Genomic DNA, 21266 nt, shown 5'->3' with positions numbered 1-21266 from the left:
AGGAATACTGGTGGCTCTGAAATGGTCCCCACCTCTGGAGGGGTCCAAAGCCCAACGCTGCAGCACCCAGGCGACCTTCCCAGGTGCGGAGAGGATGGGGAGGACAAGGGGTGCACGTTATAAATATAAAATCATTATCTGCTACAAACAGAAGACTTATATTGTACATCTTTGACCCATATACACAAGAACACAATATACACAGAACGCCTCGGAGGAGCGGGGGCTTTGCAAGGGGGGTTTTGGGGAGATGCTGCTCCCCTGCCAGCCCCCCCACGCCTCCCCCCCGCGCCGGAGGGGGCTGTACTGACAGCACATCAGTCACCAGAAGTCCCTTGTCGGTGTGTGGATGGAGTGGTCGTTCCCCCACCGCCGTGCCCGTCCCGCTGCCCGGGGGGGAGAGGGAGGCGCAGAGGATGGAGAGAGGAGAGAGAGGGCAGGTGCCAGGGGCTCTCTTGTGAACCCACAGAGTGCTTGGGGGCTCCGGACCCTCGGAGCGAAGCTCAGCCCTGAGAGAAACTTCTTGCCCTGCTGCCCTCGGTGCGGGGAGGGGTCTCTGATAAGGCATTTTCATCTGGGAGTTGGAGCAAACGGTGTCGGAGAGAGAAGGGAGCAGATGGGGCAGCGCACGTGGCGGCAGGTTAACACGAGGCAGCGAAGCCAAGGTGGCCCCAGCCAGAGAAGCCCAGGGCAGGGGGTGGAGTGGCAGGAGGGCTTCGTCCTCGGCTCAGTTTCTCTGTTGAATTGTCCCCCGTGTCCTCCCCGAGCCCCTTCAAGCCTCTGGGCCCGGCTCGAGCTGCCAGCCCGGTGTGAAATACTGACGGTGGTTGGAGTGGCACATCCAGGCGCAGGGAGGGGCAGACAGGCACGCGTTAAAGAGTTAAGACAAGAGTCGATGTGAGCTTTGTACAGCGAGGAGCAGCTCCCGGCCGGAGTGTCCGAGGACTCGGGATGACAAAAATGCCACAGTGATCAGATCGGGCCAGGACGAGGGGGTGGGCACAGGGAAGAGGAGGGAGTCGTGCCCTGGCACCTATCGGCGGTAATGATTGGGGGCATCTGCAAACATGTACTTGAGTCTGTAGGCTTCTGCGAGCAGGAGTCCAATTTCTTCGTTACCCCAGTGTATCGTGGGCAGGTTTTGTAACAACATCAGAAGGCCCTGAAAGTGGGGAAGATGCTGTTTGGTACAGATCCAGAGCAGGCTCGGGGTCGGCACGACCAGAGGCAGCAGCACTCAGGAATTTTTGCTCACCACATTCGCAGGTGCGAGGGGCTCGGAGTTGGCATTAAGATGTGCTTGTGTCTAGATCTGAATCACTGAAACACCTCAGACGCCCCCAAACCCCCTGAGATACAGGGTGCTACCACAGTGCTACAGCTGGCCACCCAAAGGCAAACACGAAGGGATTTACCCTGATGGAAGCTGGAGCCCAGGGAAGAGCTGCCCGACAGCTCGGTTCTGTCCTGAGCACTCGGGCTCAGGAGTTACTTTTAGGCAAAGATCCTGAGAGCGGATGATCTCGGAGCCAGCTCTGAGGTGACGGTCGACCGTATCCACGCTGAGCTCCCAACCACAGCAATTCCCTTCCTTCAACCCCCAGGGAATTACCCCCAGCCCCAAAGACTTACTTGGAAGTCTTCCTCATCTAGGATCTCCTTCCGCCACTTGATCAAGAAGGCGGCGCAGACGTACAGGTGGAAATGTGAGAACCCTTCTGGCTCCGACTGCGGACAGCAAAACCCCGGGTCAGCTCCTGCAGCTCAGCTGGATCACGGCCTCCCTGGACACTGATGTTCTACCGGGCCACGCACCTCCCAGCTGGCTATAAATGTCCCTGGGCCACGCTGCTTTGCTTCCCTCATCTGCGCAGCTGCACGGTGCTGCCAGAAGCCCCCCGACCCCCTGTGTACAGGGAATCAGCCCCACAGTGACCCCCAAGCAGGGAGGGCAGCGGGAGCCCACGTACCTGGTAGGTGTCCCAGAGGCGGATGGTGCAGCGAAGCGGCAGCTCCCTCATAAGCAGATTGTTCATCCAGCGAAAGGCAAACTGCAGGTATTCGACCTCGTACTTCCTAAAGTGATTATGTACCTGCTCTGAAACAGCACATTTCACTTACACACCTGGGGACCACGGTGCCCCAGCGCCTGCACACGGTCACTGCCCCCAACACACCAGCTTTCATGTGCTTTCAGGCTGAGTCCTTGTTCTCCCAAACGCCTCCGCTCCTCACCCTGTGCTGTCTGGGCAGAAAACCGCAGTCCCCAGCAGGTTTCTGTCTGACCCTACCCTGCCCTGCTTCCATACGTGTTGTAGGCAAGTGTCTACCCCTCCCCTGAGAGCGCTACTTGCAAAGGAGGCCTCCCACTCTTGTGACAGAAGAGCCTCCAACCTGCTCAGATCCCTCTGTCTCCTACCATCGATCCGGCTGACCAGCTCCTCCAGTGCTTTGACTTTCTTCTGGATCCCTGGCTGTGCAAAAGTGTAGTTATCCTGCAGGGAGAGGCCATAAGTCAGCAGCAGCAGCACTAACAACAGCTAGAAATGACCAAAACCAGACGCCCAGCTCCACAGAGAGATCACCGTGAGCCAAGGAGCCACAGCTCTCCAGCACCAGGATCATCTGCCTGCTGTGAAGTCCCGAGCCCAGACAGCACCCACTGAACAGCCACAGCATCTTATTTCCCCAGGATTTTACCCACAGATTTAGCTCAGTGAAGCAGCAAAATCTCCCTAATGCTAGGACACGCAGAGAGCTCACCCAAACGCAGAGAGATGACTGCTACCCCAGCAAGGGACAGAAACCTCGTGGCCCCAGAGGCTCACCTGTATCCCGTCCAGCAGCTTGCTCATGCACCAGAAGCTATCGGCTTCGATGCTCCGTAAAACATCCTGTGACAGGTTTGTCACATCGAAGTTCTCCACGTCCTCCTCTGCGGAACAGAGAGGGAAGAGCATCAGGAGGATGGGAGGACACTGGGATGCTCACGGGACACACCGAGGGGCTTTATCAAGCCAAGGCAGGGCAAGAGGCACTACAGGGCTCCCCGAGTGATGTCAGCATCCTGCCTGGCACAGAGCGCAGCACCCGCAGCACCCAGGCAAAGGGCTGAAGGACCCCAAAAGACTTGGTGGCTGTGATACAAACCCAGCCCAGCTCCTCAGGGGGCCATGGGAGGAATCCTACGGTGCTGTCACTGCTGTTGTCCCTCAGGGGTGAGGTCTGTGCATGAAGAAAGCTCCCAGCATATAGAACCCCTCTTGCTGGAGCACGTCCCACCCTGTGTGACAGCAGGTCTCTGCCAGCTGGCAGCACCACAGGGAGAACCGGGAGAGGTGAATCCCTCACCGCAGCCAGAAACCAGGGGAGGAAACGCTGCCCTTGGCCTGGGGCAGCACAAGGGAGGTCACTTCCCCCTCCCAGTCAGATTCATCAGCATGATCCCAGGACCGAAGAACAACAGAGGCACCTGAAAAGTGGCTGCCAACTCTTGAGGACCCATGAGAAAGAACTGCCAAAGCCTCAGAAACCCCTACAGTAGAGCAGGACTCTCAGGCACAATTGCAAGAACCCAAAAGCGTGCAAACATCTTCCTGGAGAGCAAAAAGGCTCCGACATAAATCCAGCACAGAGCCTGACAGCACGGCCACGTGAAGAGAGACCCCTCAGCTCCCCAGAGCTTCTCCTACTCCTCGAGCCCAGCTGAAGGAGAGCTCCAGCAGACAGCAGCCCCATGCACAGAGGAGCCTTGCTATGGGGGAAGCTGAGATCTGTGCAAGCTTGTTTTTCAAACCCAGTGGAGTGAGGGTCTGAGGACACAAGGGTTAGTGGCAGCTCTGTCCCCAGAGGGTACTCACAGAATCATCTCGGTTAGAGAAGACCTGGAAGCTCCTCCAGTCCAATCCTGAACCTCACCCTGACCCTTCCCAACTCCTCCAGATCCCTCAGCGCTGGCTCAGCCCGACTCTTCAACCCCTCCAGGGATCCCAGGGACTCCCCCCCTGCCCTGGGCAGCCCATTCCAACGCCCAACAGCCCCTTCTGCACAGAAATCCTTCCTCAGAGCCAGCCTGACCCTGCCCTGGGCAGCTTGAGGCCATTCCCTCGGGGCCTGGCGCTGGGGCCTTGGCTCCAGAGACTCATCCCCCCTCTCTGCCCCCTCCTGGCAGGGAGTTGCAGAGGGCCAGGAGGTCTCCCCTCAGCCTCCTCTTCTCCAGACTGAACCCCCCCAGTTCCCTCAGCTGCTCCTCATAAGACATGTGCTCCAGATTATACTCAGAGTGCAAAAGGCTTCCCTTGCTTTTTAATGGGCTTATAAACCCCCAGGAAGGGCAAGGAAGAGACCAGATTCCTCAGGGGTGGGACGGTGGTGATGCTGGCTGAGTTTGCAGCAGAGATCACCTGCTCCAGGCCAGGCTCACCTTAACCTAGAGGTTGTCGAGGGCAACAGGCACGGGAAGGCAGTGGAAACTGGGGAGGAAACTGGCAGGAGACACAGCTCTGGCCCTCCTGGCTCCACTGACCCAGCACCTCCCTCCCTTTCCTCCTCAGGAGGAGAGCACGCATCACGCTGCTGTCATGCTGCTAAATCAGATCAACCGATGCCAGAGCTAAACTGGCCCATTTCCAAACACAGGGGTTTGGAAATCCTAACAAGCATCTTTGATCTTCCTTGGAAAAGAGCAAGAGAGGGACAGGATGGGTCTCAGGGCTGGAGGCAGGCCGCCCCCTTGGCTCGGATACGCCGCAGGGCAGCTGGCGCAGGCTGACGTGCTGTGGAAACCAGCACTCACAGATCCTGCCCCCAAAAGTGTGGAGCCAGCTGCTCCCACCTCTGGGGCAGAGCTCAGCTCTGGAGCAAACTGTCACCAGGAGCTTTAGGGACAAGCGAGGGCTTAACCCTGCATTAATGACAATCTTGTACTGCAGAAAGAGCAGCAAAGCTCCTTTCCAGCTGCAGGTCATCATCTAAAACTATCACTCTTCTGCCGGCTTCTCTACAGCCACTCTCAACTGTTCCAGGTAATGAGAAAGGCAGGCAAAAATCTGTTTAATACCCATTTTCTTCCTAGATAATAAAGAAAAAGAGGATGGGCACATGAAGGAGCAGGTCAGGGCCAGGTGTACAGCCAGGACTGGTGGGAAAGGCAGGCTCAGGCACGCAGCAATGAGTGAGCCTCGTGCAGAAAACCTCCCCGTGCAGCTCTAGGCATGAGGACTGAGATGGAAAAGGGGATGTGGTGACCTGCCCAGTTGATGGGGAACACCCTGCTGCTTGCACCAGTATGGGGACAAGAGGAGCAACCCTGTCTGCACCCCCATGTCAAAGCAAAACAGCGGTAACAGATCCTCAGCATGAGCCAACTCACACCACAACAAGTTTTGAAAAAACCTCCCAGGTCTCTGGAGCATGTGGCTCAGCACAAACACCTGCTCAGCGGCATCATTAAAGAGATGCCGTGGAAAGGAGGGAGATACTCAACATATGGCTCTGACAGGGGCTGAAAAGGAGCCAGGGGCACGGTGACAGCTGCCCGCGGCTGGGCTGGAGGCAGCCGGGACACTGCCAGCAGTGTCACAAGGTGCCCAAGGGCAGCTGCCGTTTGGGGAAAGCAAAGTTCCTGTGAGTGACATTTTGACAGGGCTCAGGGCAGACCCGGGAGAAGGGACATCACAGTGAACCTGTCTCAAATGCCAGGCAGCACATAGCTTGGAGCAGAGGAGCCAGAGCTCCAGCCTCCCGCAGCCCTGCCTTCTGTAAATGAGCTTTAACACTGCCCATATTCTGGCAGCTGGGGCTTAATGCAGGACTAGAGGCCTGGAGAACAGTTAAACCCAGGCTCAGCTCACAGCTCTGCACAGCAATGGGCAAGGCTGCACCACGTGCAGTCAGTGACAGGTCCAGGGCAAAACCTGGAGTTCAGAGCGAGCTGGGTCAGTGGCAGCGTGAGGAGGAACACCCAGGCACAAGGCTCCCCCCTCCCCTTCATCCAAGCTCCACTTCTGCTCCTGCTTACAGGGAAAGAGAGTCCTGATTTAACCAGGATTAGGATTTAATAACAGAGCCAGCCATGAATGAGCAAGATCAATACTTTCCATGGTACTGCTCCCCTCTACAGCCTTGGTGAAAGGCCAAACAGGTCCCAAAGCTGGAACAATCCCTTATGCAAGGCTTGGAATGAGGGATGGAAGTGGTGTCATAGGCTGGGATGGGCAGAGAGCACAGGGAGAGGGTGCAGGGTCCAGCACTGACACTACCTGGGGATCCTGAACTCATTTCTGAGCTCTGCCCCTGCCATTTTAAATGCAAACACAAGCCATGAGAGCTGGGAGCAACTCAGGAGGGCTGCAGGACCTGAGCTGGGAGGCAACTTCAGCAGGACTCAGCATCCCTGTGCTTGCTGGGCCCTCTCTGGCCAGCTGGAAAAGTGGGCAGGTGCTGAGGTGTCATCCCCTCCAATTCCTGGGACCCCAGACTGTCTCTCTCCACCCTCAGCGCTCAGCTCTGCCTCCCAGCGGGGCTGGCAGCCCGTGCCCATCCCACCCCGAGGGCAGCAACCGCAGGCTGAGCTGCTCCTGCAGCCTCAACACCTCCCTGGAGCTCTTCCTCACGGCAGCACCAGCTGAAAACAAGCAGCGCTCAGCAACGTGTGACAAAGCCATCCATCAGCTGGGAGGTGGAACCGCTCCAGCTCCGGAGCTGGCAGTGGCCCAAGTGCCCGTGCTTGCTGCCAAGTAGCCGAGGCAGCCATGTTCGTGCGGGAGGCAGGTAGAGCATCACAGGAGAAGGTGAGGCAGCTTGCCGCGCTGGGGGAAAGGGGAAAACACAGCAGTTAAATCTATCCCATCTGCCAAAGGCTCACAGCAGTCCGGAAGAAGCATGAGTTTTGCATCCAGACTGGGTGCAAGTACAAGAAAAGCAACTGGTCCCAGCTGGCACTGGAAAAGGGGGCAGGGGAGTTCAGAGACGGGGACTGGAAGCTCTGGGGAAGAGCTGCTTCTCCCTGCTTCAGCCTAGGTGGTATTTTCTGAAGCTGGTCAGAGGGGCACACACACTGGATGCAAGACATTGCTCAGAAAGCTTTTTTTTTTTTTTTGATATTGCCATATCAATGGGACCCGGTCAGTCGGGCTAGGGAGAGGCAGGTTAAGAACAGGGGTCATCCAGTTCCCAAAGCATCCCAGGGCAGCTAGAAGAAATAGTTTCCTGCAAAATGTTTTTCACTCACTGGTCTGTTTACCTCCTTCAGGAGGTGGAGAGGCATATACCCTTCCTCCTCACACCTTCCACAGTGACAATGGAAAGGCATCAAGTCAAAGACACAGCAGTGTGGCCAAACTGCTCTAACTACTACCTCGAGCAAGCTGTGCTTAATCCCTCTGCACACAAGGGCCCGGGAGTTTCCTGGGTTACTGCTGACTGATGGTTCATTGCTTGTGTCAACTTCAATGAAAGGAAGCTGCCAAACTGTTCCCTGAATGTGCCTGATAAGCCACAGACCATCCCCTACCCAAACCACCCACTTTTTCTCCATGGACACGTTCTAGCCTTTGGTGGGAAGCCAGACAAGCCCTCTGAGGGATGTTTTAGGCCTTGGCCTAGTAACTGATATATAATGGAGACACTGTCAACCAGACACATTAATCAGCTGATAAGCACCAAGGAGAGATTTTAATTGATCTGTAGAAAAGTTGATCTGTGGTCTGCAAATGCAACGGCTGCCCAAAGCACGGGATGATGGGTTAGAAGTCCACAGCAAACTTGGGAGATGGGAACTGGCCCGTTATCGGAGGTGAGATTGTTTCATGAGAAGCCACTAGACTGAACAGAAGAGCAGGGTGTCAGCCCAGCTTTGTGCTGAACAGCTAACCAAAGTCAACAGCTTGTGAACTCCCACCTCCGCCTGTCAGCTCTGAATCACACACACAGAGACACCCCCCACGGTGCCTGGAGAGCTGTGACGGTCCTGCTGAGTCAGCTGCAGGAGACAGCCCTTCCAACGCTCCGACACAAACATCCCGGGGAAGACGGTGGGCAGCTGAGCAGAGGAGCCAGCTGGCAGCACGGTGGGTCCCTTCTAGCATCTTGCAGTCAACAAAACACCCGTTTGGAAAGGAGAGGAGGGGCAGCAAGCCCAAGAAGCTTGAGGATGAAGCCAGTGCTGGTGCCAAGCTCCCCAGAGCCAGCTTTCACAGAAATGCGAGGGAAACTTTTCCAGGCCGGTTGTGCACACCCCTTTGAGCGCGGAAGTCCCCTCAGATGACACAGAGGTGTACGAGCCCTCAGGGCCTCTGTGGCCAGGGGCTGCCTGAGCCACACAGATCGTGCCCTTTCCCAAGGGGGATACAGCTTGAAGAGCAGCATTTCCTCTTAACAAGAGATGCCCCACAGAAAGGCGAGTTGTCCCTTGGCACGTGCTGCACAAGGATTATCAAACCATGCAAGGCCTCTTCTGGCTCTCCTGCTGCAAGGACTCGGGTGCAGCACAGACCTGGCTGATCCAGGGAGCCTGAGCATTAATGATCCAACACGAAGAGGCTCCAGACCCTGCCCAGCACCAGCTCTTCAGGGGCCTCTTCAGTCAAAGGCAGCTGTAGAGAAGAGCTGATGCTCCAAACCAGTGACTTAAATCCTGTTGCAAAAGGGGTTACGTGACACTGAACACTGCCAGTTCTTTCCCATGTACATTCAAGGCAATTACTGATCTTGCCCTTAAATTCTGACTGCTACACAGCCAGACCAGGGAGCAGGTAGCCACCGAGACAGCTTGGGACCTCAAGACTGGCTTTGGACCCCAGTCTCTGGGGAGAGAAGGGGGATCCATGATGTTGCTTGGCCAAATTCAACTCAGCGGGTCTCAGGCAGAGGGATTTTTTTACTCCAACACAAGTTTCAGAGATAGCTGGAAACAGGAAGGCCACATTCAGAGAGGAAGCTTCAGTCAGAGGAAAAAAGAGCCCTGGAAGACAGCGAGAAGCATGACCCCAGCAAGAGAGGGACACGTTCGATGCAGCATGAACTCTGCAGCCACACGCAGAGAGATGTGAGCCCCAACACTCAACACGGTACAGACTGTAGAAAGCCACACCAGGTACCCACAGGCAGCTCTGACGCTTCAGACCAGCTCCCTTCTTGCATGGAGAACTCACCAGGCACAGCTCTGCTTCTAACCCAACAAACTGATCCTGAGCAACCAGCCTCCATCAGGACTAAGTGTCACCAATGCTGCTCAAGGAAGAAGGCACAGAAAGACACTCAAAGGGAACCTGCTCAGACCCAACCCGAGAGGCTCCTGACCTCCCTCCCAAGAAAGGGAATTCCCTCCAGTTGGTAGCAGAGCCACATTTTGTGCCTTCTCCTTCAGGCTGTGAGGAGCAACAGCACTTCTGAGGGATCAATCCTGACCACACCAGCTACAGAGTGTAAACAGAGGTGGCCTTCCTCTTTGCAGGTCAGTATTAGCTTCCAAAGCCTCAGCTAGGGAGTGGAAGCCTGCTGCTGACTTCAACAAGCTTTGGATTAGACCTTAAAAATATTTGTTCAAAAGAATTTCTCTATCACTAATACAGTCTTATAACTTCCTTTTTCCTTCTATCTACAGTGAAAACCAAGACCCCTGGGATTATGGCATGTCAGCATTAACAGCAACCCCAAAACACAGCTAGAGCTGGAGAAAGAATAAAAATGCTATGGGTGGAAATTACTTGATCTCCAGCTAAAAGCAACTGGCTGACAAGAAAGCCAAAAGCAGCAGGGAGAAGTCAATTTGCTTTCTGAAACTCTCAGCTTGAGAAACACACCTGTATTAGCAGCACGGGACAGGAATCTTTATTTAAATAGTTTATTTTACATTCTCAGCAGGGTCTCTTTATGCTTCCCTGACTCCTTCTAGAGCAAGAACTAGCTCCAAGCACAAGCTTTGAGAGCAAGACCCTTCCCTCCCCCAACTCTGTATATCAGAGCTTGGCATAAACTCCCTCAGTGCCTAAAAGACCCCATTCTCCTCCAAACTGCGAGGATGTTAAATACATTCAAATGCAAATCCACCCTTAGCACTTCAACTTCCGTGGAGCTCAGCAAGGTTATGAAACTGAACTCAATTTAACCAGGCAGCACAGATACAGTAAGAGGTCAAGATGCATCAGCCTGGTGCTGAAGGAAGAACACACACATCATCCCCTCCAGCAAGGCACACTTGTCTGATGCCAGTGCTTCACACCATTTCAAACACCGTGGTCAAGAGTCAGCACCGTGCTTCAAACAGCAAAAGTCACTTACCAACATACTCAGAGAGGAACACAACAAAGAACGGAGTGACCAGGTCATTGATTCCCTGCACATAGCCGCTGGCTGGGTGTCGAATGGCCCAGATAAACAGGATTCTCTCAAAGATCTAGGGAAGAATGAGGGAAAGCAGGTACCTGCATTAGCCGTGCACAAAGGAAAGGCAGAAAAGCATAACTACTAAGCTCAGGGAGTGGAGATCATGCGCTGACAGGCTCTTCTGCAGCAACACGGGTGAGATAAGAAGCATGCAAGTCCTAGGAGAGACTCTGGTATGATCCACAGATCCCCCACACAGGCCAGCCCACACTTCACAGAACAAAGCAGCCCAGGCCCCTCAAAGCCGCTGTTTGAAGAAGTGCAGATCCAACTTCTCAAGATCCAGGTGGCTTAAGACCCTTCCACCCATAGGGCAGGGCTGCCCCTTAGCAAAGCAGCACACCTTGCTGAGTGTCACATGAAAAGCCAAGGCTGTTACCTGTTATCAGCACAGTTCTTCGGGCAAAACATCACGGGTTTGGATACTTCCCAATAGAGCAGCCCCCCTCCAACAACCAGTGTGTTATTTCCAGGCTGCCCCAGCCCCAGGACACCGTGCTCTGACATATACACACACGCTGAGCTCATTTCTGAAGAGGACAGATGCTCCTCACACCTCCTGGCCACCTCTCAAACCCCTCCCTGCCTGTGTTTCTCACATCCTGCTTCTCACACAAGAGGTTTCGTAGCAAAACACAGCTGATCTCCTCTGGTTCAAACACCTTGAATTTGTCTCAAAACAAAAGCTTTAGGTCTTTTACCAATTGTTGGCTACATCTCACCACAAAAGAGCTGATCTCATCACTCCTGAGCTCGAAGTCTGATTTCAGAAACATGGGACAAAGTTTCAGCAGGTATTCACTGGATCAGCAGCTGTCAGCCAGGGAAGTTTCCCTGCAAAACCAACTCGCTCGTGGCAGTGCTGATCTAACCCCACACACACCCCATGGCAAACGTGGGGCAGGAGCTTCGCTCTCCTCTTACCTCCTGGACGAGCGGCTGCTGGAAGAGGGGGATGAGTGGGTTGGTCCTTGGAATGTCGATGTGGATCTGCAAGAGAGGGTGGGTTACACACACCAGCCATGGTCGCCAGGGGCACAGTAACACAGTAACAGGGAATCCACCCCTCAGTGTCCCCCCAGGCAGGAGCTGCACTTGTTGACAAGCACGGTGAGGGCTGCAGGTGACGGCTGCACTGAGAAAAATAATCTACAGTTTAATCTCCAGTCTCCTCTGCTCAGGTGTGGGCAGGTGCCCTGAGCTGGGAAAGAGCTGGGGTCTGAATTCTAGTTAAGAGGTCGATTTAGGGAAGGCTTAAACTACTACCTGTAATAAGACAGACAGAAACAGTGTCCTGTCCCCAAGGAGAAGACTCCTGATAGCTACAGCTACAGGAAGACCCCGCATGCCCTCAACCACACAGACAAGCAGCAGCCAAGAGGGAGGAAAGGGATGTAACCCAGGCAGAAAGCCAGGCAACGAGCAGAGGGCTCGTACCTGTCGGTAGGTGTCTTGATGGTGCTCCTCGTTCCGGGAATCATAATACTGCTGGATGAAGCCAAAATATTCCTCCCGCTTGCGCTGCAGGGTCAGCTTTCGCCGCTCCATGTTTGCGGGGAGATAACCCTGGGGCAGGAAAAGCTGTGTCAGGGCAGAGCCTCTCCCCTCACCACAAACCACCCCCTGAAATCCTGCCGGTCAGCTGTGCGCCTGGAAGCATCAGGCACAGAGACTCAGGAGCTGGGGAAAGAGCTTTCATGGGATCTGGCTTTCCCAGCCCCTGATGCCTTCACTGATCTTGGAGCAACCCAACTCCATGAGATTCAGTTTCCCAAAACAGAGGGAACCACACATTCCCAGCACCAGTCTGGGCTTTGTGCTCACAGAGGATGTAGCAATTACACTCCCCAACTAAAAAAAAAACCAAACCTACAGCTCACCCGTAGGCTGGGCACAGATACAAGAAGAGCAAACCTGGTTATGGGACACAACGAAGGTCTAGGAGCACATGTCCCTGGCTCGGCACATTCCCCCCAGAATCCCGCGTCACAGCTCCAAGTACTCACTGAGAGGAGACGCCACGTCACGGGCCGGACCTCTCTGGGCACACCGGGCCAGCTGCATTTCCTCAGCTCATCTGCAAACGGACAGTGGTGGCAATGGATTAGATCCTAGGCACGTCCAGGCACCACTACACCTAGAAGGAGAGGAAAGCCCAGTCTGCTCCTGCAGGCTCTGGAGACACTTGAGCCTCCAGGAAGGCTCCACATCAGCAATGACGGGGGACGCATGTCTGCAGCAAGGGCAGTAGAGATGCTTTCAGCTCAGTCTGGGCACGGGACTGGTGGCTGCAGGGGCTCCAATCCTCTAGAGCCTCAGTTCTCATGCAGAGCCCAACGGCCCCCAGTGATCACAACTATCATTTGTGAGATGGAGAAAGACTGGCAATAGACAGGCAGCTGGTGGAGGACATAACCACCTGCCAATAGAGAGTTTGTGCAACTATCCTGCTTGGAGCAACTGCAGGTAGTCACTTTATCCATGCCAGAGCAGACTTGACTGCAACCTGAAGCAGGCAGCAGGCCCCCTCTGCCTTCCCCTTCCCACCCGCAGGCACCCCCGTTTTGCCACACTCACCCAGGTCCGTGTTGTGGCTGGAAAGGAGCTGCCGAAACTTCTCCAGGCGGGTTTTCTCCCTCACAGTCATGGGGGGAGCACCCGAAGCGTTTTGGTCAGAGATTCGGGCGACGAGCGGAATGACGGGCCGAAGGGGAAGGGACTGCTGCTTCTGAAGGGGGTTCCGCACACAGGCCTCCTCTGCAAGGAGCAGATGCTGCGGTGAGGTGGGGACAGTGTCTGCACCTCTTCAACCCCACCTCGCTCTTCTGGACACCGTCAGAGACCTGCTGCTGCAGATTCCACCCCTCTCTGCCCCAGTCCCAGCAAACAGAGCACCGCTGGCCCACTTTGATGGATCAGCTGGTTCACAGGCATCTGTCGTGGCTCTTCCATCATTTCCCCCCATTTCTCCCTCCCTTCCTTCCTCCTGCATCAGACTGGCTGCCAGGGGATCAGAATTCCTTCCTCCCATGGGAAGCCACGGGCAGAAGGGCACAGGAGATGAGGCAGAAGGAGCTGTGGGAATCCCACAAGAACCAACCTTCAGATCTGTTCTGCTCACTGCTGATCTAAATAGCGATCAAGCTAATTGACAGCGCAGAGAGGAGGGATCAGCTGCCAATGCCACCTGCTGGCAGCAGGGGCTGATGCTGCCCAGTTCTCTGCCCAAACTGTCCCGACCTGAGGTCAATGGACCTTTACTAAGATCAGCACACTGGGCCACAAAGGAAGCGGACAGTGAGCAACCCTAAGCAAGAGTTTAACAGATTTCCAGAATCCCTTAGCACCCAGAACACAGGATCCTCTGGGCCTGTACACAGGACATCAAGCAGCAGAGGAGACTGAAGCATTAAGGCCAGACCTCCAAAAATGGCTCCTTGGTGTACAGGATACTACAAGGAGGTGAAAGCCTCTGTTGAGCTTACAGGCTCTTGCCCATAACACGCGAGTAGCAGCAAGGGGCTGAGTTCAGCAGTGAGTCAGGGGAGCACCAGAGCATGAGGCTGCTCCTGAGGATGGTTCTTACCAGCTGTCCTGGAGAGCTGGGCTTCGCTGCTGGACTTGATGACCTTGCAGTTGCTGGGCACATCGTTGAGAGTGGACTGGGCCCGCTCGGGTTTTGCCCGCAGCTTGCTGTGGTTCTCCAGAACTTGGGCTGCCGTGGCCTTGGCCACTTTAGAGTTCAGAGTTTGCAAAGAAGAAGAGGAAGAAGAGAAGTCCTCGTCTTCATCATCACCGATGTCCCAGGCATCGCTGGTGTTGCGGGCAAACTCGTGAAAGCTGGAGGCCTTCTTGCTTTTCACAGGCAGCGCGTTGGCCTTGGAGCGGTCCTTGATGAAGCTGGGAGCCAGAGAGAAACAGTATCAGAGCCATGCTGTCAGACCACCCTGTTTTCTTTCCTTCCCTACGTCCTCACTCCAACCAGCCAGTCCCTTCTCCCAGTTTCCCCATTCCTCCTCCCAAACCCACAGAACGTGTTAAGTCTCTCTGGGCTGCCCGCTGACGGGAGGCAGAGCCCGAGCTGGTACGATGGCAAGGCACGGAGGCCACAGTGCCAGCACACAGCTGGAGAGGTGCCAGGCTTCCCAGCTCAGAAGGGCAAAGGGGAGAGACGTAAAACTCCTCCAGCTCTGCCTCCCCCCACCCTAGAGAAAACTGGTGGATTAACACCCAAAAAAAGTCTTGCGACCTGGGGAGAGGCATGTCAGGAGTTAGAGCCAGTCTGCACTTGTGGATGTTCCCGATACAGCTGCAATGGCTCCCAGCAGACAGGCCAGCCTGGTTCTTTTCTCAGGCACAGGAGGAGCCTTTGCATTTACCCTTTAGCTACAGGAGTCAAAGTCCACCACCTGAAGCGTCACAGAAAAGGGGGAACCTTCACCACTACACAGCACAAGATAGAGACAAGGAGGCAGTTCAGATCAGCTCTGCCTCTTCCTGCCAGGAAGGGGCTGCGGTTCTCCAGCCTCACAGCTTTACCTCCCCTTCCCTTAATTCTTCCATCTCTGAAGGGGAGCAGAGGGCTCAGACACCACTGTTAAAAAATACGCCTGTCTCCTTTGATGTGGCTGGTACGATATGGATTTCTGGCCATAAAGGACACCAGCAGATAAGCTTTCCCTGCAAGCTTTTGCAGAGCTCAAGGCAGTACCACACGGCACTGCTGCCCTTCTCCACTTGAACATCACAGTGCCAGAGGGTGCTGGAGACCTCTGCTCACTGCAGGACTGAGCAAAAAACCTGCAAAGCCCCGTGGCCTGCATCTCCAGAAGATAAACACTTACTTTTTGGTGAGCCGGGGATCCAGCGGAGGATGCTGTGCTCCATAGACAGGTTGAATGCTGCAGAAAAGGGAAAGAAAAAAGATGACAATGCAAAAAGTCACAGAGCACCCACGAATAATCTCCTCAGCCTAGTCTGGGGTTTCACTTCTTGCCTGTTGTTGGGAGCTGAATACAGACCAAAAGCAGCTTCAATAATTTTCTGTCTTCAAAGCCTTAGATCCAAAGTGCCACATTCAGCTGAAGATTTGTTCTTTGCAGCAGCAAAGAGAAGCCTTGTTTAAACTCTTAGGCTCTCTCCAGCCTGAGCTGGGATTTCAGATCTGCTCTTTTCTGCACCACCCATTTACTCTGAGTGACCACATGTCTCAGTCCCCCTGCCTTACACACTGATGTTCATTTTCTTTTCCATCAAGGGGATTTCCAGGTTTGGGAATTCACATTTCCGAGCCCTGTGGGACAGGGAAGGACTCCAGCCAGGGACACTGTGGCTCTTCTGCAACACACCTGAGGGACTGAACCCCACGCTGGCTCTCAGGCTTGCAGCCAACGCTACAGTACACGGTTTGACTCAGGTCCAAATCCCAGCTTAATCAACTACTTCCTATGTGGCCTGAAATGAGTCACGTCTCCGTCCCTCAGCTCCTCTCCCGGTGGAAAGGGAGACCCATGGGACAGGGAGCCCGAGGGCTGCAGGCACTACATGGGGAGCAACATCTCAGAGAAGAGCTCCTAGATGCGTGTTCATCACTGGTTGCAGAGTCTCTGGATGCAAGACAGGAATCCTCGGTTATTACCTCCATTTGGGTAACAATTCACAGCCACCCCACTCTGAAAAACCATCTCTAGAAAACAATTCCTCTGCATCCCCTGGTACACAGCACAGTCCTGCATCCCACAGCAGAGACAAGGGCCCATTCAGAGCTGGCACACAAGGGATAGGCTCCTCTTGGGTCAACAGAGCTGGCCTGGTTTCCAGGAGCTGCAGATGGTGCCCAGCAGTAAAACGAGCAGAGCCCAGCCATGTAGGAGGGGGACGGCAGCCTGGTGCAGCTGGAAAGCGTGCTGGGAACCAGTTGATGCAGGGGAGGCGGCAGCAACAGGCCCAGCTGGCAGGGAGAGATGCAGAGATCCAGGGCAGAGGCTGGAAACAACACAGCACAGAGAGATCCTGGTGGCAAAGCCTGGCAAGGGGTGGGCTCGCCGCCGCAGCAGCCGTCCCTTGTGGCTGGAAGCACAGAAAAGGCTCACTGTGTTTACCCACCACCGATCAAGCCTAGGAAAGAGTTTGCTGACTAATTAGCATCTAGGAGTCAGGACAGCTATTAAGCAGAGGCACCCCCGTGGGTGGGCATAGCAAGCAGATTATCAGGAGTAAGAAAAACAACCCCTTCAGATCAGCACTGCTTCCCAATGACTCATAGCAGCTCCTTGCAGCAGAGGAGCCGGCAGAGCCTCTCCGATACCCAGCACCAAGCTCACGTCGCCTCGTGACAGCAGCCACAGCGCTGCTCCTCTCCGTGCGGGGGTCCCTGTGCTGCTGAGGGGTGACTGCTTCGATTCACGTGCGAAGGCCTGAACTTCACAAGCTGAACGAACGATGTGTGTTCGAGATAGTGGAGGGGATGTGGCAGCCAGCTCTGGGTGAGGAAACCCCTTCCTGGGGCTCTGAAGCAATCCGCGGATGCCTCCACTGGCTAACGGCCGATACAACGGCAGAGGGTCCCGCCTCCCAAGCAGCTCTTTTTATAGAATTTGAACTCAGGCTCCCCCAACAAAGCATCCTGAGCTGATCTAAGCGCACAGCCCATCAGACACTGCTCCCACACAAGCAGATCAAGATGACGGTCTCATTTCCAGCAGGCTACAAAGGCAGGGCTGAACACCCCCAGCCTGCATCGGTGAGCTCAAACCGCTGTACGAAGTGGGTTCCCCTCGTGTTTGTCCCATCTTTGCGGATTCACTGCCCTATCCACCCGTGCAGAAGGTATAACAGGCCGGTCAGAAGGTGTGCAAATGGTCTGAGGTGTGCAACAGGTGACTTTTAATTAAGATACACAAGCACTTGCACAACTGCCAGACAGCAGGTTTCTGCCGTAGTATCTGTAGTACCCTCGGCATCTGATCCCGCTCCTTTACTCACATCCTTGTACCCAACTCCCAGAACATCCTACAGCTCCACACAAAGGTGCATTACCACATCCTACCTTTACAGCTGAGAAAATTGCGTGATGCCTCCAAGTGATGCTCAGTAACTTTATTTACCCACGCTTGTCTGGTTTTCCCTGATGCAGCTCGGCTAGATGAATCTGCTGTCTCCAAGTTCAACTCCCTGTCTGAAGCTGTCTTTGCCCGACTTTTGCATGGACAGAAAGCTCAGGGCAGGCACTATCTCTGAGCAAACACACCACTGGGTCAGGAGCCAAGACCAAGGCTGACTCTATGCTCCCAAACTGACTGGATGAGTCCCCAGTCCTGTCTCAGTTTAAGCTTTTTAAGACAGGCATTTTTTGTTACCTGTATGTTCAGCGTCTTGTACAACGGCTGTGATATCTGTGTTACAACGCTCATGAGGAGATCATCGTGGGGTGTAGGTTATTGACACTGCACATCCATGAAACCTCAGTGCCACTTTGGACACAGAATTATTCCTAGCAGATTCTATTTCTCCCCTTTTAAAACAGCATTTGAATACCCTTCACTGAAGCCTGGCTGCCCATCTCTAAAGAACAGGAAACAAACAACCCATCACACAGAGGATAAGACACTAGACCAACCTGTCAGGGCATCCCCAGAAAATTACTGGGCTGAGAATTCCCAATGCAAAAAACACAGGGCAGTATTGGAAACGTGAAACAACATTTACTAGTTCTGCCACCTTAAATCTGCAGGAAAAAAGCACCGCCTAAAAGCTAATACAACTAAGTGACCAACTACAGAAAGTGTCATGGAAAAGGAAGCTAAGACAGTCTCCAAATCTTTACAAAGCCTCCCTCTGTCAGCTTGTCAGGGCAAAGAAAGGAGAGAGCCAATAATCTGTGTGGGAATATCTCTCAAAGCTCAGACAAAAAAGAAGAAAGAGAGCTTCATGTCTAGTGACCATGGATGCAGCACGTCCCACCTCCACCTGCCGTGGTTGTGTTGGCCAAGCCCTGTCGGTAGCCGTCCCTGGGAAGGACGGGCATGCAGGAGAGTTTGAGGTGGTAGCAAGGCTCCTGGACAGCAGCCAGTTAGGAGCAGGGGAGAACTCTGCCAAAAACTTGACGTTGGAGTGTATTGTCTAGGCAGGAACTGGCTGCCTCCCAGACCGGTTCACCTGGTTTGAGCTTTCCAAGCCGAAGCTTGAAGTCATCTACTGCAGAAGAGAGATGCTGTCTAATGCCACCAGCTGGGAGCAGGGCCGTGACCTCCATGGGAGGGACGGGAGCAATCAGGAGACAAAATGACCCAAGGAGAGCACAACATTTTCTTCTCCTAAGAACAGGAGAAACACATAGCACTCGTTGCTTTCCCTTTGCTTGCCACGGGCCTGGATTGTCCCACCAACCTGAGGGAGCCGGTGCAGCAACAAAAAAACGAGTGAAAGCACATTAGAAAGAGAGATTTAACTGGCCCAGCAGGATTTAGAGCCAACTAAGCATTTCAGACTGCGTCCGCACACCAGGAGGGGAAGGGCAGGGTTCAGATAAGGCAAATGAGAGCAACTGTGAGGAGCACCAGACAGGAACGGCACTTGTGAAAGCCTCCCCAGAGAGGTGGGTGCCCTGTGCCCATGGGAGCCTTGCTCCAGAGGCCTTGTAGGGAGCATCTCCTTCATCACCACCAGCCTCTTCTTCCTAAACACCACTTGAATCAGACATTTCACTTGTTTCTCCCATCCCCGAGGTGAGTGCGGATGCCTTGACAGGAACAGGGACATCATAGCCAGAGAGAGGTGTACACAGAGGTGCCCCACAGTCCCTTGTGTCGAGTAGAGGTGGACCAGGAGTGACAGCCCGCAGAGGATAACAGAGGGGCACACGCGTTGGCAGGGGCACCTGTTTGGGACACAGTTGCTGCCACCCAAGGTGACATCTCTAAGGGCTTTGGGAAGGGATGAGCTTTCTTCAGTATCTGTGGCGAGGAGGATGGTACAGCCCTGGCTCCGAGGCCACCCCTGACCCCCCACCCTGCTTCCCATGGGGCAGAGGGTGCACACAGGGGTCCCCCCCAGGGCCTGCCCTGCCCTACAGATGAGGGGGCGATCCTGACACTACCCTTCTCTTATACAAGGGGATTTCCTCCAGCACAATTCCCCTGCCCCACAGCCCGGGGTGCGCTTGGCATCCCCCTTACTGCAGAGGGGAACCCCAGGGTCCCCGGCCAGCTCCCCTGGCCCACAGCCGGGGTGGATACCCCCGGTACCCCCCACCCTTGCAGGGGGTACCCCAGCTCCACAGCCTGGCAGGGTGCTCCTGACAGCCCCTTCCCGAGGCAGCGGGGCCGCTCCAGCTCCCCCACCCAACGCCCCCCCGCTGGGGAGAGGAGCTGCGGCCCTCGCACCCCTTCCCCGGAGGAGCTGGGGGGTAGGGCCGGGCCGGGCCGGGCCCGCGCTCACCTGCCCGGCAGCTTGGCGCTCCGCTTCCAGAACTGCCTGCCGCTCTCGGCCGCCATGGCGGAAGGGAGGGGCGGGCCCGGCCGGCCGGCCAGCCAGCGAGCGCTCGAGCCCACCGGCCGGCCGGCCCCGCGGCGCAGCGGCGGAGCGCGGAGGAAGGCGGCGGCCCCCCGCAGGCCGCCTCACCGCCACCCGCCCGCAGCCCCCGGCGGCGCCATCTTGGATCCGGGAGGAGACAGCGCCGCCATTGGCCGCTGTCGAGCAAGGCGCTGTGGATCGGCCAATGGCCAGCGGGCGGAGGGAGTGACGTCAGGAAAAGGGGCGGGGTCTGCGGGGCTGGAGGTGGGGCTGCGTGAGGCGGGAGAGACCATCGGGGGGGGGGAGGGAATAACCCATCCCGGCCCGGGCGGGGGGCGCAGCCGCATGGAGCGGGGCTGAGGCGGCGCTGCCTGCGTGGGCCGCGGGACCCTGAGGAGGGGAGGGCCGGTCGGGTTAAACACCCCCGGGGAAAGGGAGAGAGCGCTCACGGTGCGGGGTGGGGAGACAGCCAGCAAGCACCTGGGCGAAACCATCGGGAGAGGGCGGGAGGAAGCGGCTTCAACCACCCGCAGGGCCACAGGAGGGAGCTGGCGGACAGGGCCGGGCGTGGGGCAGGGAGGGGGGGGCGGCACCGAGGGGACACTGCGCCCGCCTGGGTCCCTGCGGCACCCCCGGGTGGCTCCACCAGCACCCGCGGCAGTCGTGGTCCCCTCAAGGGTTCAAAGCCATTTGGGGCCATTTCCAGCCCCCATCCAAGCCCCGGTGCCAAAATGTCCCCTCGTAAGGACAACCATGGGGAGGGAGGAGCCGCCACTGTGGGGCAAGCCATGAGGCACCAGCAGTCACCTCCTGACTAAACGGGGATAAACTGGGGAAAAAAAACCCCGCAGATGTCAGAAAACCCCACGAACTTCCCAGGTGACATGGGACTGGGACCCTGCCAGCCCGCAGGGCACTGCCAGCCCTCTCATGCCCTGAGGAGAAACCTCACCACAGGGGTGGCCGGCAGCCACGGGGCCTTAATGGCGCCGGGTGTGGGCAGAGAGGGACAGGGTCTGCTGTCACCGGTGTCCCCGGGCTGTGGGGACATGGGGACGTCCTGCTCCTGAGGGAAACGTGCGATGCGCCCTGCTGAATTTGCAGCTGCCTCACAGGATCAGGCCGCTGGCATGGCCTTGCCCCACATGAGTCAGTTCCTCACGAGACGCCTCAGCTTCCCTGGTTTGCAAAGGGCAGGACAATGGCAGGAGGGGAGCTGGCTGTCCCTCAGGGTGTCTCACGTGTTGGGGGTCATCAGAAAAGGGATAATTACCACCCCCAGCTCAGCCTCCTGGCCAGGGTGGCTCTTGCCACCCCCTCAGGGTCAGGTCCTGGTTTGGCAGGATCATGGCTCCTGCCAAGCATTC

General features: G+C 55.8%; 1 protein-coding gene across 2 annotated transcripts; it reads right to left on the bottom strand.

Annotated features, from left to right (window-relative positions):
* Positions 1 to 732: 732 nt before the first annotated feature.
* On the bottom strand, positions 733 to 20005 carry TBC1D22B (TBC1 domain family member 22B). Of its 2 annotated transcripts, XM_074925339.1 has the most exons (13): positions 19825 to 20005; positions 15231 to 15287; positions 13973 to 14286; positions 12964 to 13143; positions 12393 to 12463; positions 11824 to 11952; positions 11311 to 11376; positions 10282 to 10396; positions 2829 to 2935; positions 2420 to 2495; positions 1971 to 2098; positions 1633 to 1728; positions 733 to 1162 (listed from the first exon to the last, which is right to left on the bottom strand). In XM_074925339.1, exons 1-13 carry the CDS (start codon positions 19878 to 19880, stop codon positions 1034 to 1036), a joined length of 1524 nt encoding a protein of 507 aa, XP_074781440.1. In that variant the 5' UTR covers positions 19881 to 20005; the 3' UTR covers positions 733 to 1033. The 2 variants fall into 2 exon arrangements, with proteins under 2 accessions (XP_074781440.1, XP_074781441.1); XM_074925340.1 differs by lacking the exons at positions 733 to 1162; positions 1633 to 1728; positions 1971 to 2098; positions 2420 to 2495; positions 2829 to 2935 and adding an exon at positions 7527 to 8962.
* Between the last annotated feature and the right edge of the window lie 1261 nt (positions 20006 to 21266).

Source organism: Athene noctua, chromosome 23 (genome assembly GCF_965140245.1).
Source record: "Athene noctua chromosome 23, bAthNoc1.hap1.1, whole genome shotgun sequence".
Lineage (NCBI taxonomy): Eukaryota > Metazoa > Chordata > Aves > Strigiformes > Strigidae > Athene > Athene noctua.
This window is presented reverse-complemented; position numbering and strand designations above follow the sequence as displayed.